The sequence below is a fragment of the Lissotriton vulgaris genome, chromosome 2_1 (assembly GCF_964263255.1).
Source record: "Lissotriton vulgaris chromosome 2_1, aLisVul1.2, whole genome shotgun sequence".
NCBI lineage: Eukaryota > Metazoa > Chordata > Amphibia > Caudata > Salamandridae > Lissotriton > Lissotriton vulgaris.
Window position 1 is genome coordinate 1,739,045,187 of NC_141687.1, and position 16,071 is coordinate 1,739,061,257.

Sequence of the window (16,071 nt, forward strand, 5' to 3'; positions counted from 1 at the left end):
TATAGTGACCAGCAAGGCTCTCGGGTATCTGGCTACAGAGACCTTATGTTGAATATCGTTATCAATAATTTACACATAGGCCCTTTACTGTTGCATTCTTTCTTCCACAGTTGTCGAATGTACTACTTACTTTTCACTGACATGCATGCAGTAGTGCATGCACTTTCAAAGATTGATGGATAGGTTTGTACCCAAAGAATTGTTTATGTTCAATTGTTTGTCTATGCTGTGCTTTTTTTTACAGGGTGTCTTCTGGTGACCAACATCGATGGACGAAGCGTCGGCTGCAATGGAGGAGTGCCGCTAATAGGAGGATTTTTTTTCTGCAGGCAACTTACTTACCACTTCCAACAGGACCACTACAACCACATAGATACAGTATCCCTTGCCTTTTTCTCTGACTGTGACTGCATTTCTTGGCTCTCTCTAGGCTTCTAAATTGATCCCTTAACACATCACTTAGTCCACTCCACTATCACATCTGCACCACACATAGTCATTTGTAAGTGCTCCAACGTAATTCGCAAGTCGCAGCACGCCCCAGGCCGTAGAGGACTGGGATGGCCCCAATGATGAAGCATGTCACCAAGGGGCAACCCTGGTGAGTGAGGGGACACCTAGAAAAAAAGCAATTTCTCCTTTTCTATCTACTATACCTTCTGTCAGGTTACGCAGCCCCTAAGCGCCTACCGTACTATGAAACTACATTTCCCATGAGTAGGCGGGAGACTTGCAGGAAGTTTATCTGGGGAACAGACGCGCTTCCTGTTGCGCGTTATTCTGGTTTCTGTTCTGCACCGGCATGAGAGCGGACGCTCTGCATGCTTTTCTATCGTGTCTCCTGTGGACTATCACCTTCCCCCCCCCCCTGAGGCTCAGTGGGGAGCGCTTCCGTGTTCTGTCCTTGGCGGTAGACGGACTTCACGCGTCTTCAGGTAAAGCCGCTCTAAACTCTTCGGCCGCCCGTGCGGTCAGCTGATTACTGCCTGAACGGATTGTTAAGGGAGGTTCTGTGACTGTTTTCTAACAGAATTCTACCTTTGATGAATTCCTGTTTGGTTGAATTGTGTGTGGCGGAGCACAGTGGCGGTCTATACCACGTGTTAGCGTTCACATCGGGGATCGTTTTTGTACTATTAAAACGGAGCGCGGTAGTAAGGACAACTACGCGTCTCCGTTGTATAACTGTGTATTTCAAAGGACCTCCATAACTGGGCATGTAGTGAGGTAACTACAGGCTACCCCAGTTCTCTTTGTGTAGTGCACCGTGGGGTGTGTTGTTGGCAGAATTCAGTGGTGGTCGCAACTACGTTTTTCTGTTTGACCTTCACCAAAGATTCTCTACTGGGTCATTACTTAGAGAGCGCAGTGTTGTAGTTCTTGCTTCCTATACACTACCATTTCCCTCTTCCTTTTTGTTGGACCATACATCTTTGCTTTGACTATTTGGAACCCCCTTTGTACATTGAGTCCTCTACCATGTTTGTGGTATGTTGTGAGTAGTGGGTTTGATGTCTTAGTATAACGCGAGTGTGTTTGGTGCGACAGGAGTGTGTTCGTTAACTATATGTTTATGTGTTTCTTAGGCCTTCCTCACAGATTGTGGCAGAAGGGCTATAGTATTTCCTATCCAAGGTCATGTTTTCTTGGTGCTCAGGTACTTGTCTACTTCCTTGGTTATTTAGTGAGACTATATGAGAGTACCCTTGTATGTTAGGACAGCACTTCACTGATGCCTGTCTTGTCTTCTGTTACAGGTATCCTTTCCCTGCTGACCCTACCTTTACCCATCCCACATTTTTTATTTTAGTTTGTTATTTTTCTCCCCCGCCTAATGGCTCGAACACCCTGTGTTTACACTTCTGGGTGTTGGTGACATTTGGAGGTGGAACCATATTTGCATCGACTGGATCACGGGGAGTAAACCTGACACCTTCCAGACCAACCCCATTGAGTGTTGTTGTGAATGGATTTATAGTGACCAGCAAGGCTCTCGGGTATCTGGCTACAGAGACCTTATGTTGAATATCGTTATCAATAATTCCACACAGGCCCTGTACTGTCGCATTCTTTCTTTACACAGTTGTCGAATGTACTACTTACTTTTCACTGACATGCATGCAGTAGTGCATGCACTTTCAAAGATTGATGGATAGGTTTGTACCCAAAGATTTGTTTATGTTCACAATAGTTTGTCTATGCTGTGCTATTTTTTCTTGTCTCCCAAAACCTTTCCCAAAAACCCCCGTACCCATCCATTTTTCAAACCCTAACCCTCTTCCCCCGGGCTGTGTGGTTTTGATTGATGTGTGACTAAATTATTATTACAGCAATAAATCCACACACTTGCTGGGGAGGATAAGGTGATAGCAACAGGCTGGTGAAGAAATCCGAGGATATATTCTTACTCTGCTTGACAAAGAACCATTGCTAATGTGAAAGAACTTCAACCGAATTAGTAGTTATACTTTACCATTTGTTAGGCTACAATGTGGCACTGCTCTACTGTACTTCTGTCACCTGCTATATTCTTAGTTGTACCGTTGAATTGCTCAGGAGGACAAACCAGATTTCATTTTCTTTTTTTTCATAGGCATGCAACTGCCACTGTGTCACACCACTAGTACCACCGCTATGAGGAAATTTTATCCGACCAAGATTGCCAACCTTATTCGGTGTTTCCCGTGGAGCCAGCCCTGGGTCTAGCCCTACTTTCAAACACAAATTACAGGTAAGATAAGCGTTTGGTGGTTTGGGGGTATAATGGAGTATTAGTACGAGAGACGAGAGACTGAAGGTAGTACTACTAAAGTCCTAGGACTCTTGGATTCACTTCACTTAGTCTGTGAGAGGCACTTAGTGTTGAAAACATTTGGGCATTTACACTTAAAGGAAGAAAATGGAACTAAACTTTCAGGAAAACAGTCAACGTTAAACCCCCACCCACCAGGCAAGCAGTAAAAAACAGGTATGCTCAGATAAAGTTTGAAAAAGTATATTTATATCCCTAACAAAATAATCTCCCGCAAGACCCTCCCTAACCCCAACGATTGTCCTTCAAAAGTCCCCAAAAACCCAACTCCCAATTCCCACCCCCCAAAAGTCTCTAAAAAAGGGGCAAGGGACACTATGGGTGGATGCTGTTAACTTTTTGGGCCAGGGCATCATGCTCCTCGCGGAGCAAGGCGAGCTCCTGCTGAAGGCGGGACACCATCAGGGTAGTGCGGCGCAGGCGTGCCTTCACTGCCTTGCAGGTGCAATGCCTGTGAGAGGCAGCTGTTGGCCTTGCTGCTCGGCGGTGGCGTTTGCCTTTGGCAGCCCGGCTCAGTCTGGGTGGACCACTGTGCTGGGTGGCAGCCCGTGGGGCCACGGAGGCCGATGCAGACGACGTTGTTGTTGTTGTCGACTGCACACTTTCCTCGTCCTCCAGGGCCACCAGCCGCCGATATTCCGCAACAGTGGCCTCGATCCTCCGTTGCCGGGCCGCTCTAGCCAGCTCCTTCCTCCTTGTTCGTTTGGAAGGAGAACCTATATGAAGAAAGAAAGACATAGTCTGTAACCAATGCTCTTTAATATTAACTCAATCATTCAGCAGAAATTTGTGTTGCACTACAACTAGCAACTTGCAAGCGCATTACATAACTATTGAGGCCAGTATCTATCTAACCTCACACTTCTTCATCCTTGCTCTAACATTAGTGGGAGTTTAAGGAACAAATTCTACGAGCACTGTGGACTTCCATTGGAGTCGACTATGAAAGTACACCAGTCTTATTCTTCTTCTTATCTCTTGTTTTGGAAAATTGGTACGTTATTTTCTGCAAGCCGGCATAATGCCAGCGCAGTAAACTTGCACCCGAGAAAAAGAGACGCACGCCATGAGGAGTGACCTAGACTTGCGTTGCCGTTGCGTTACTGTACCCATCCAGTACATGCAGGTGGTGAAGCTCTTACTTTTCTATTACGGGTGGCACTGAGAATACTCTGTTACAACTCAAGGGCTACTGCTTAATTAATTTAACTTTCACCCTACAGTGGAAATGAGTACTAGAAATGGAAAATTGAAGAAGATAAATAATCTGATTATCTATCACTTCACATGGGATGTTTTTGCTTATATATGGGATGACTTTAGGTGCTTTGCTTTTTATTGAGTGACCAGTGATACATCCACACATGAATGACTGAGTACTACTAAACTTATTAAGAGAGGTAGGGAGTGGCCACCATAATAACCGGATCTATGCAGTGCTTGCAATACAAACTACTGCTACTATTTATGGTAGTATTTGGACAAAATTAAAAGTTCTTTTCCTTGCCTTTCCTACACTGGAACGGACGTGCGGGTGCAGTGTTACATGCTCTTCAAAGTTACACTTAGTTCATCCACTGACCGTCTACTCTCTCTAGATCATGGGTACTCACAAACTTTCTCTCAGGGGCTACATTTACAGTGTAGTTTGGGGCCGAGGGCCGCACTGGTGGGGGCGGAGTCAGAGGGGGCGGGGCTAAAGCAAAACGATAACTTGTGACCATGAGGTTGCACACAGGTCCCTGCAGCAGATGCCCTCATCCACTGAGCCACCAGACCCAGCATTTACATACATCTCTCTCCCTCCTGCTCTCCCTCCTGCCCTCCCTCCATCTCTCTCTCCCTCCTGCCCTCCCTCTCCCTCCCCCTCTGTCATCTCACTGTGTGTGTGTCTATCTGTGTCAGCCTTCAGCCCGGGTTGAGACCGCTTCCTCAACGCGCACACACAGACAACAACACCAAAGTACTTAACAGGTCTTTAAAAGACCATTAACATATTATTGAGGCTTTGTTTGTTGTAGCGCCCCTGCTTCTCCACCCTGACAATCACTGCTTGCCCGGCCCCACAGAGCAGAGGCTTTGTTCTATTTCACCTCTTTGTGGCCTTGCATCTCCACTCTGCTCTGTGGGGGCCGGGGGAGCAGTGATTGTCAGAGTGGAGATGCAGGGGCGCTAACAGGTGAAATACAAAAAAGCCTCTGCTCTGTGGGGGCCGGGGGAGCAGTGATTGTCTGCAAGGTCTGCGCACCGCCAAGGAAGGCTTGCCGGGCCACCACCGGCCCGCGGGCCGTACTAGGAGTACCCCTGCTCTAGATACACATATGCTATCTAAGAGTCAGATAGTAGCATGATCCAGGTATATGGACACATACAGTTTCTGTGTCACCCACCCAGGCTGTTGTCCTTCCACCCATCATTGCTTCATCATTCACCCAGCCATGCATCTCATATTCTTGCCTTCCCAGCTAGTCTTCAATCTCAATAAGTAAGGAATATATAAGAGCTTACCTCTGGCCGCCACCACCACCGTCTCAACTCTCACAGCCGCCGCCTCCTCCCCTGAAGAATCGCCCTCCGCCTCCGTGTCGAGCACCACCACCTCCACACTGGCCCCGCCACCAGATGTTCCACCTACAAAGTACATTTAAGAATGTTAGAATAAAGCACTCACTAGTCACTAGTCTTTGGTCTAGGAATGAAGACATGTGAAAACAATGTAATTTGTGACTGTCTACGTGAAAGTTAAAAAAAAATGTCCCTTTTTCCAGGGAAGGTTGTCTTGCTGCACTTTTTGGCACAACTGATGAAGGCTGTTTTTTTAACACGCACCATTTTTCTCCACACAGACAGAAGATGGACTTCTAACAACAAGATCAAGTTGAAACCAGGTGAGAGCTCGGCTCGACCACAAGAAATGTCTTCAATTAATCGTCAGCACTAACCACTTTTCCATTATCAGTTAAACGTTTAGTTTTATTATGACTTCATTTTAATAAATGTGTTTACTTTTAATAAAGCTTTTAAACTTAAATACAATCTGTGTTTTTTGGTCCAGACTAGAGTGACTGAGCGAAAGGTTTTGCAATTTTTGCAAGCATGAGTCCAGATAGAACACTTCAAAAGACATTATGGACAATCCCAGAGGACTGCACTAAGTTGATAGAGCTATTGCTGACTAGAATCATGGGAGTTTCGCCAACCGTGCAATCTTAGTTAGCTACACAGACAGACTAATAAGAATAATCTAGTAATACCACAGGGAGTCATAGTAGAGGCAGGATAAGAATTTAGATACAGTCTACAAGAAGAGCAAAGACAATTTTGAAAAAAGTCAAATGAGGAACGCTAGGAAAAATAGGTACTAGTCTAAAATGAAAACTTACTGGGGCCAGCAGAGGAGCCCTCGCCTGCCCGATCCTGGCCCTGTTGAACAGCATCCGCCGCCTGCTGCTCCTGTGTCCTCCTCTCGCCCCTGGGGGGAGCTGACGTACAACATGAAAGAAAGAACAGAAAACATGGATGATTGTTGCTTGTCAATGTCAACCAAATCAAACATTTCAAAAGAACAATAACAAAATATTTCCGCGAAATTATATTGATTATGGTTACTTTTCATTTATTTGCGGACCTGTGACTTCGAAAGTCACGTAACTCACTAAACAAAGTACTGAAACGTTCACCTAGGACTGGCAGGCAGCAGTCCGCAGGCAAGACGCAAAGTGACAGACAAACTCCATTGTGATTTCAGTCAGATCAGTGACAACACTAACAGTTGCCTGCTACATTACCAGTCATTTAAATAGTCAAACTATCAATCCACCGCCACTATTTTTCTTATTGTCAGGGGTACAAAGGAAGGGGCAGATTTAAGCCCTTGCGGCTCTTTTGCGCCGTTCTTGCGTGACTTTTGTGACGCAGCAGCTAAACAAAAAAGGGCGCCATGGTGCGGCGTATAATATTATAACAACGTGACGCATTTGGGAGATGCATCCCGTTATAAAGCCCTGCGCCTTCAGGGGGCGTTCCGGCGCAAGGGAGGGCATTCCTGCGCTGGAACACATCCTAATAGTGGCTGAGGGAAATCTACAAAATATCAATCAGTCACCTTTAGGACAATGATGCGTCACACAAACCCTGCACCTGCTTGAAGCAGACGTACGGCTTGACCCAGCATTGGGGAGATAGGGTACCCCAGAGCATTGATGGAGCTGCGCCATCGTTGCGACGCAACTACAGCAGTAAAGCTTCGGTGACGTTTTGGGCCCATGGTGCGCCGCATTGCAAATACGGCGCACCATGTTTGGTGGTGGTAGCGGGCCGCACAATTAATGGCGCATCCCTGCTACTTTGCAGGGATGCGACGGTAATTGCAATTCTGCCCCTTAGGGGCATACTTACTTACGCGTTCTGGCGCATCTCCAGAGATGCGCCAGATCAAATGCGTCACGCAAAACTACCCTTGCGACACGGCAGATGTGCCTCATTTACAATGCGGCGCGCCCTGGCGCAAGGGTAGGCACTTGCGTGACGCATCTCGTCACGTAAGAGCGGCGCATCGCTGGAGTCACGTCGCCAACGCAATGCAACTCCAGTAATGCTCAGGGCCACCCAATACTTAACATGCTGTGTCAGTCCTTTCGCCTGCTTCGAGCAGACATAAGGAATTGAATTGACGTAGCAGCGTCGCAGAAGTGCCTGCGTTAAATCTTGTACATTTCACGCAGGCAATTTTGCGAGGCGCACAGCCGCTGGACCGCCCACCCTGCGTACTAGGAACGCACCCATTGTGGTGCAGGCCCATGGCTTTATAACGTGACGCATCTCCCTAGATGCGTCATGCTGTAAATGACTCGCAGGGATGCGGCACGTTTACGCCGCTGTTGCGTCACGCAAGGCAACGTAAACGTGGCGCAAGGGGCTTGTAAATGTAATCTGCCCCCTAGTGTCTAGCATTACGCAGTTCTGTAAAGTACACTCATACATAATAGTTACTCAGGCCAATGAGACCACGAAATAGAAAACAAATAAGCATAGTAGCAACGCCACTGAGGAGAGCAGTGCACCTGAAATGCACAGAAGATTTTGAAATATAATTTAACTACAATGTAATCGTCATCAGCGGCATTATTGGCTTGCTCCATGTAAAAAACAAATATTTGCAATACAACAACACAGAGCAGGAGAAAACATCATAGTAGTGAGTGATTAAATGGCTACTACTACTCACCAAGCCCGGGGATCTCCAAGCCGAGCTGGTCCAGCAGGTCGCGCTCGCGGTCCAGGAGGTCCGTCCAGCGATGGGTGACCTGGCTGTAGGTGCGCTGGACCCCGTAGAGGTGGGATATGGCCCAGCACACCTTCTCCCACCGCTTCCGGCGCTCCCGCATGTTGTAGCCGCTGGCCGCGATCCTGCCGCCTCCCGCGATGGTCCTGGGCAGGCGGCGCTGGACGAAGTAGACCAGCGCGCCCACTTCCTCCGGGCTGAATATCTCCAGTCGCGTCACCTGCTCCCCCCTCAATCTCCCGCATGCTGTCCTGCCACTGGGTCCAGCACTACTCCCCGCCGCCGCTGCGGCCCTCAAGTGCCTGGGCAGCTTCACGGCGCCTGGCTTGACCATGGTCTGGGCAGGTAAGGTAGGAAGAAGTAGAAAATTAAGAAAGAATAGGATAGGGAAGAAGAAAAGAAAAGAGTTTAAAAAAGTAGTTTAAAAGTAAAGAAAAATAGCAGAAAAGACAAAAATATACAGCTAGGAAAAGAGAGGGATAGATAAGAAGCAAAATCGTAAAAAAAAAACTGAAAACAAGCAAAGGATGGCAAAGATACCAAGAGGATTAAACACCATGCCCAGACACAGGAAATGAATGAAAAACAAGATGGCCGGCGCCCGTTCACGAGCGCGAAAGTAAGTTCGCGCGAGATTTTCCTCGCGATCTCGTGCGAACCTCTAGATTTCCCGCGCGATCTCGTGCGAACCTCTACTCGCAATGCGCTTACTGCGCGAGATTATACATAGCGGGCGGAAACGGAAATACGTCACGCAAACAAAATGGCCGCGCCCGTACTCGACCTTGGGGTAAATTCGCGTGTTGCGCTGCAAGCGGCTCGCGAATACTGCAAAAAAACTCGCGAAACAACAAGCCGCAAAAAAATAAAATGCTCATTCGCACGAATTGGCGGCTTCCGCGGTCGGTTTCGCACGACGCCGCGCCCCGCGAATAGCGCGAAAAAAACCGAAAAACGATTTCAGCAAAAGCAAAAGCAATGAGCAGGTGCAAAAGGTCAACCTCATGATTTGTAACGATTCTTTGTAGTGCTTCCTGAGGGGGCCCTCCAGAATTTGGTTGCCTGCTTGCAACTATTGTGTGACCCTGCTCTGACCTTAACTGTATGCCACAAAGGTCCTGATTTACAGCTAAAGGAGCAGACAAGCAGGTGCCAGGCTGGAACTTTAAATTCTTTCAGTGACACATTAATTAGCCCCTAATTCATTATTGTCAGTTGGGGCAGGGCAGGTGTTGTTAATAAACTAACCCCAAATTAATTCATGTCAGTTCAAGCAGGGCAGGTGGGCTTGCTTTTCCCCCCCATCTTCTACAGTGATGATGAACCAGAGGGTGGCATTGATGTAACAGAGGGTGGCATGGGTCAAAGAGAGGGTGCCAGTGGTAAAACAGAGGGTGCTGGGAGGCTGTGATGATGAACCAGACGTAGAAACAACATAGTCACGACCGTTGCGAGCCGACAAGTAAGTTCGCAATTGCGAACTAGTACCAAATCCTCGCGAACTGGCAGAAACAATTGCGAACACACAAAAAAAAAAATCCGCAAATTCGCGGGAATTCGCGGATTTTGCGGATTGCGAGTTCGCAAATCCGCAAAATTCGCGAACGCTTGATCCGCAAAATTCGCCCATGCTTAGTGTGGTCCTCTTGTAACTGTTCTGTGCTGGCTCCTATCTTGTTGTTATTTTCGATGACTGCTGTGCAACTAGAAGAGTAGAGTTACACAATGTATCCAAGCCGCCTCAGTCTGAAAGTCTTCTCGCTCACAAGTCTTATCTTTTTTGCACTACACCGTAATTGATTTTTATGTTTTCATTCAGTTAACTTATTTTGTAATACCCCATTTATTTTTCCATCAACACTTACAGGCCGGCCTTTTACCCAGTGCTATTATACTTGGAGCAACAACTCACACTTACCTTACCAATCCTCCTCATCATCGAGCCAGAGGCACCGCAGAATGATATTCAGTCACAGTGTCCATGGAAGGGAGGACAAAGATGAATGACGAGATACAACTACACATTTGGACCTGGATAATACATTAACTTTAGTATCATTTTCGTAATTTTTTTAAATTCCTTTTTCCTCTTCATTTATTTTACGCTTGTGTTTGGTAATTGATTGCTCACTTAAACTATTTCTTAATTTTCTTTGCTAGCTTTCAGCCAGCTACTGCAGGTATTACGGTTTCTCAGAGGGCATACAGCCTAGGCAAAAGTCATATTCATATCATATATAAGAAATACCACTTTGAATTGTGTAGTAGTAGTTAAGTACCACTCATTATATATTATTAAACATCAAGTTATAATTTATCTTCATCATTCATGCATTTCTTACTTAACTTTCTTTTTAAGATTTATTGGGTAGTAGTGGCTCATCAATCATCGTCTTCATTGTTTTGCTTTTGTTGTCTCCATGCGTACTGTTTTTCTTTGTCAAACCTTTCCCCAAACCCCCGTTCCCATCCATTCATCAAACCCTAACCCTCTTCCCCCGGGCTGTGTGGTTTTATATTGAGGTGTGATGTTACTACATTAAATCTACACCAACCATTGATCACATGCTTCCTGAGGCAGATGTGGTGAAAGCAACACTAATGAAATCAAATGTCAACGAGGCAGGGCGAGGATCTACTTCTGCTTGCCCACCCAAGCTCACTGTATGTACTAGTGTACAAAGCAATTGATTTCCCAAAGGGACCCAACGAATAAATCTAAATAATTGGTGGCATTGTTTGAATTTAATTTTACAGCATTTAAATTTACGAATTAGGATTGTGCTTTGGTGACTCCTTCAACACAACTACAGTTATCTTCTTGTACTTGGCAGTCCCAGACACCATTGATTTCTTTGAGTTTAGCAGTTGCAATATTGTTTTTATTTTTTTGTCAGTCTTATGTACTGTACTTTTCTACTTCTCCCACATTCTCTCTCAGGCAAATGACTGTCTCTTTGTTTTTGTTTGCCAATGCTAGTGCCAGTGTCTAGTCTACTACTACCATCACACAACCCCGGCATATTCCCCGTTGTCTTGGGAAACCATGCAGCCCTTACGGTGCCGAACTTAATCATCATCAATCACAGGTAAGAAGAGAAGTTTGCTGGGAGGTATAATGATTGATTTTATTTGATTTTATTTATCAATTTGTATAGCGCGCGTTTGCCCATGGGCGTCTTGGCGCTGATGGAGGAGAGACTGGTAGTACTAATAGGACAAATATTACTCAGTGAGGGGTACCGCATCTATCTGTTTGCATGTTACACATGTGGTCAATTAATAAATTATTTAAATCAAACACTGGCCACTGCCCTGCATCTAGAGTAAACCTTGTGACATACAACAGTGACCCCACCGGAAAAAACAACATCATATGTGTACTTTGAAAATAAATAACATTTATTCATGTATATAAAAAAATATCTCCTAGTCCTATCCCACCCCTATCCCTACCCTAACCCCAACCAATGTCCAAGTCCAAAGAATGTCCCACAAAAATAAACCCTACACCCAATTCCCACCCACCAACAAAAGTATTAAAAAAGGGGCAAATGAACAGGGTTCATTACAATCAGCGGGCTTTGAGGTGTTTGTCCACTATTATTTTGACGCGCTCCTCTAATTGGTCCTCCAGCTTTGCCACCCGGAGGAGAAGTTATTGCTGAAATGCACGGCACCTACATTTGCATCCATGATGTGGGGGGGCGGCAGATGTTGTGAAATGCCGGCGGTGAGCGGCTGCCTCACCACGGCGCCGTACTTCTGCAGGTGGGGCCTGGCTGGGGCCTTGGGCATTGGAAGAGGCAGCAGCTGCTGCCGCCGCCTCTTCCTCTCCCTCCTTGGCCTCAGCCACCAGCCGGCGGTACTCATCCACAATGGCCTGCAGTTTTCTTTGCCAGGCCCAGGCTGCCAACTCCCTCCGGGGTGGTTTTTGGGAAGGAGTATGAGTATCTATAAAAAAAGAAACAACATTTTAACTGAAACTCTTCAAAAATAATTCAACACATAGTGGCATAGTAGCACTAGCAAGCGCAGTACAATTGCTGGCAACTTTTAGTATCTATCTAATCTATCCTCCTGCTTCCCCTGCCTGTAACATTTGTTGAAGTTTTTTTTCCGGCATTATACTTGCCCTAGTACTAGGGGTGGACTTCAGTACACAGAAGAACACCAGTCTTTTTTGTATCTCCCTTTATATTTTCAAAGTAAGACTCTGCTTCCAGTGACAGTCTCCACCTATGATGAATACAATACATCCAGGGGGCATCCATCCCTTAAAAGTAAATGTCTATCATTCTTTATTATCTCCTTAGCTGGTTTCACTTTCACCAACATCCACCCATGAGTCCACTCCTTCCTTGCCTTGGGTTTGATTGACACAAACTCCGCTCATGATTCTTGCTGTCCACTATATCCATGCACCCGTACTGTATTGCCCAACCAGGCATGCATCTTCTTTTACCTTCCAGTTCTACCCATCCTTCAACAACCCATGCATCGGTTTCATATCAGCCACGTGCATGAACCGTCCAAAGTATCCTTCTATGGTAATCTTATTACATCTCTTTCGTCCTTCCTCCTTCCACCCTAGTTCACTTCTTTCCCTTTTTGTTCAACACATCCCTCAAGGCCATCTGATCTGACTTTTAGTCTTCTCCATAACTTTCACATCTGAGTTGGAGTCTGATAGAAGAGGCCTTGTTTACTCAACTCACGCTGGTAATGCTGCAAAGGGTGTCTTCTTCAACCATTGTATATTGTCCAGTACAACTTCAAATTCTCACTTTCTTAATAAGTCTCATAGCACAGTGAGGGAAATGTTCCCCTTCCACCTAGTAATGCAAATAAGTAATGAATATAACTTACCACCGCCCACAGCCGATGTTTCCTCCCCCACTGGTGCTCCTGCAGGTGCCGCAGCCACTTTCTCCTCCTAGATGGCATTAGCATCGCCGCTGGCCCCATCGGCACTGGTGGTTGGTAGTGATTGTGCACCTATAAAAGCAAGTACACCTTTTTAGATGCCTGCTCACCTCCCCCTATTTTACTAGTTGTACTTTTTTCACCAGGAAGGAAGATTGAAAAAACAGTTACGTACAACATAAATCGTTGTAACTAGTCCAAATTGCGTACTACTGTACAGCAGTCATTAGACAGAGTTTAGTTTTAATTTATTAGATGGTCCCTAGGGTCATCTTATCTCTACTCCTACTCTAGTCTTTGGAAAGTTAGCCTGAGCCATGTAACCATTTTAGATCCGGGTCTACTGTTTTGACCATGTTACCTCGCAGCTTGTTGCACAGTAAGAAAGACACCTTTGAGGCCACATGAGTGTTGCATACAACTAAAGAGGTTGACAAACAAGTATTAGTCCCTTTTGCTTATCCATAATGTTACACTTTTTGGCATGGCTGCTAAAAACTTGAAAAGTTGTATTTACTGTCTAAGGTGCAACATTTTTCTCATAGGCCGCTGAGAAGATTGCCTTCTACAAACCTGAGATTTGCAGAGCTTTCGAAAGATGCATGTCTAACCAGTATACGTTCAACGGTGAGGGGTCTCCCACAATTCCCACAGTTCTCTATCGTGCACTAGTTGTCCAACATGTATAGTATTTAATCTTCTTTATTTTGCATGTTGGAGCTGGATGTTTTTCATTGAACAACTTACAAGTTACAACAACACAAAGCTTGTTATTAAAAAATAAAGTTTTTGAACTTGCACATAGACTCTGTGGTATATTTTGGGTGTCTGGGGTGTTGTGGACTTAAATGAGTGAGTGAGCGAAAGGGTGTTATGTTCTGGGTTGTGTATTAAATCATTGGGTATATCTAACTATCTTCGTGTGGGGGTCGGGAGTGGGACAAATGACTATGACTGAGACACTTTGGTAGGTAGACGGGCAGTTCTGAGTTCTGTGACTGGGGTGTAACTAAGGTCCAACCTCCCTATCACCAACATTCTATTTTCTTGTGCATAGTTCTGTATGTGGCTGTGCAGAGAATAACCACAACAGTATTAGTAGTATACTAACCGAACAAAAATTAGTAGGCAAACATCTGGTTGCGCATTTTGTTGGTGGGAATTGACAAAGACTAGAGATTACAGAGGACAATGCAAAAGACAGAAGACCCAGTGGCTACAGCTATTCTATTACAGCTTTATTCAAAAGAATACTTTAAATAAAGAGTGGCCAACAGGGCAAGCTTAGCTATAGACAGTCTAATAGTAGTAGCACAGAGAGTTATAGGGCAGAGGCAGTTTGATCGAACTGAAAGTCAGGGATGGCATTGGATACCCAAAATTTGGTAAACAAATTGAAGACCAAAGAAGGTTTTGCTAACATTGAATTAGGAAGGAGGCTGAATAGGTTGGAAAAAATAAGGTGTGTTAAAAAGTTAGGGAAATATAATTGTTAATAATATCAGCACTGTAGGACTTACTGGGGCCAGCAGCAGGATCCTCGGTAGAGGAGCGCTCCTCTGGTGGTTGTCCCGCCGACTCGGACCCCGTCTTCTTGCCTCTGGGTGGTGCTGATCATGTAAGAAATAATAAAGAAAGAGAAACATTGAGTGTTGTGAAACAGATACATCATTCAAAAACCCTCTCAAACATTTTAGGAAACAATAATTGCAATAAAATGGACTTCGAAGTCTAAATGACTACTGGCTTGCAGGATTCACAGACCGTCTACATATGGAACACTAATAAAATGTTCCATAAACATTCTGATTGCAGACTATACTAACGAAGCCAGTACCACCTGACCTAAACCACCTATTCCAGAATCCAGACGGGCCAACTGTTCAGTAAGTCGGCATTTCCATTTTATTTTTGCCCGCAAACATGCATAGATGAGATGGAGGACGAATGCATAAACTTGTGCATACACAAAATTGTTGGTTGCTTGCGTCATATGAACTGCTACGGACTGCCGTGACAATGCTATTGCTGCTATGCCTACCACTCAGTAAACAAACTTCAAACCGGTTCTATGGAGGGGTGGGATAAATAAGAACTAACTAAGCATTCAGTGACAGAGGAGGCATCATGCAGACCGTTAAAAAAGTATGAACTAATACTATCCATCCACCACTATTTAACTAAAGAACAATGTAAGGACTAGACTTAGCAATAGCATTAACTAACTTCAGTTCTCTAAAGTAAACTCTAACATCAATAATCACCAGCCCACACTAGCGCAAAGTTACAAACCAGTAAGAGAAGTGGCAAACAGCACCTGTGTCATACAATAACAGATGATTTTGAGACGGAATTGATCTGCAATGTAACTAAGCGCACCAGTAATCGTGTCACTTATTCGTCCAAGAATTATACACAATACTTATACTACTATATATATATTAATATTACTAGCTACTCACCAAGCCCCACGACCTCGACACCTAGCAGGTCCAACAGGTCCTGCTCCCTGTCCAGAACGTCTGCCCACTGGTGGGCCAGCTGCTGGTGGGTGCGCTGGATACACGAGCGGCGGAAGACTGCCCGGCACACCTTCGCCCACCGGGGGTGACGCTCCTCTGGAAGGTAACCGGAGCCTGGCCTGCCGCCTGCTGCCAAGGTCAAGGGGAGGAGGCGCTGGATGAAAAAAAGCAGGGCAGCCACCTCCGTCTCCCCGAAAAGTTGCTGGCCCTGCAGGTCGCATTCTGCCGCAAGGCAGCCGGCTCTTGGGCGCAGGCGCCTTCCCCTTCGAGCCGGTTCTGCTGCTGCCCTTTGCCATGGTTCTGGGGTGCAGGTGGAGGTGGAAAAGAAAAGTTAGAACAAAAGGAAAAAAAGTTAGGGGTAAGAAGTAGGAGCTTAAATAAAGAAGTAAAATAAAACAGTAGAAAAGTAAAAAAAAAATGTGGAAAAGTAGAAATAAAATGCTGAATATAAACTTAGGGACAGAGAGAGATAGATGATAAGTAAAAAAAAGTCAGAAAAACTGTGAAAATAAGTAAAGATTGCAAAG

The 16,071-nt window shown here is 45.4% G+C and overlaps 1 protein-coding gene across 1 annotated transcript in view; it reads right to left on the bottom strand.

The window, feature by feature from the left end:
* The window catches only part of LOC147733211 (mucin-5B-like), a 1,334,855-nt gene that overhangs the window by 771,294 nt on the left and 547,490 nt on the right, over positions 1-16,071 (bottom strand). Inside the window, exon 11 of the mRNA XM_086956056.1 lies at positions 8,170-8,181. Coding sequence (XP_086812182.1) covers positions 8,170-8,181 — 12 coding nt within the window. The remainder of the gene's footprint in view (positions 1-8,169; positions 8,182-16,071) is intronic.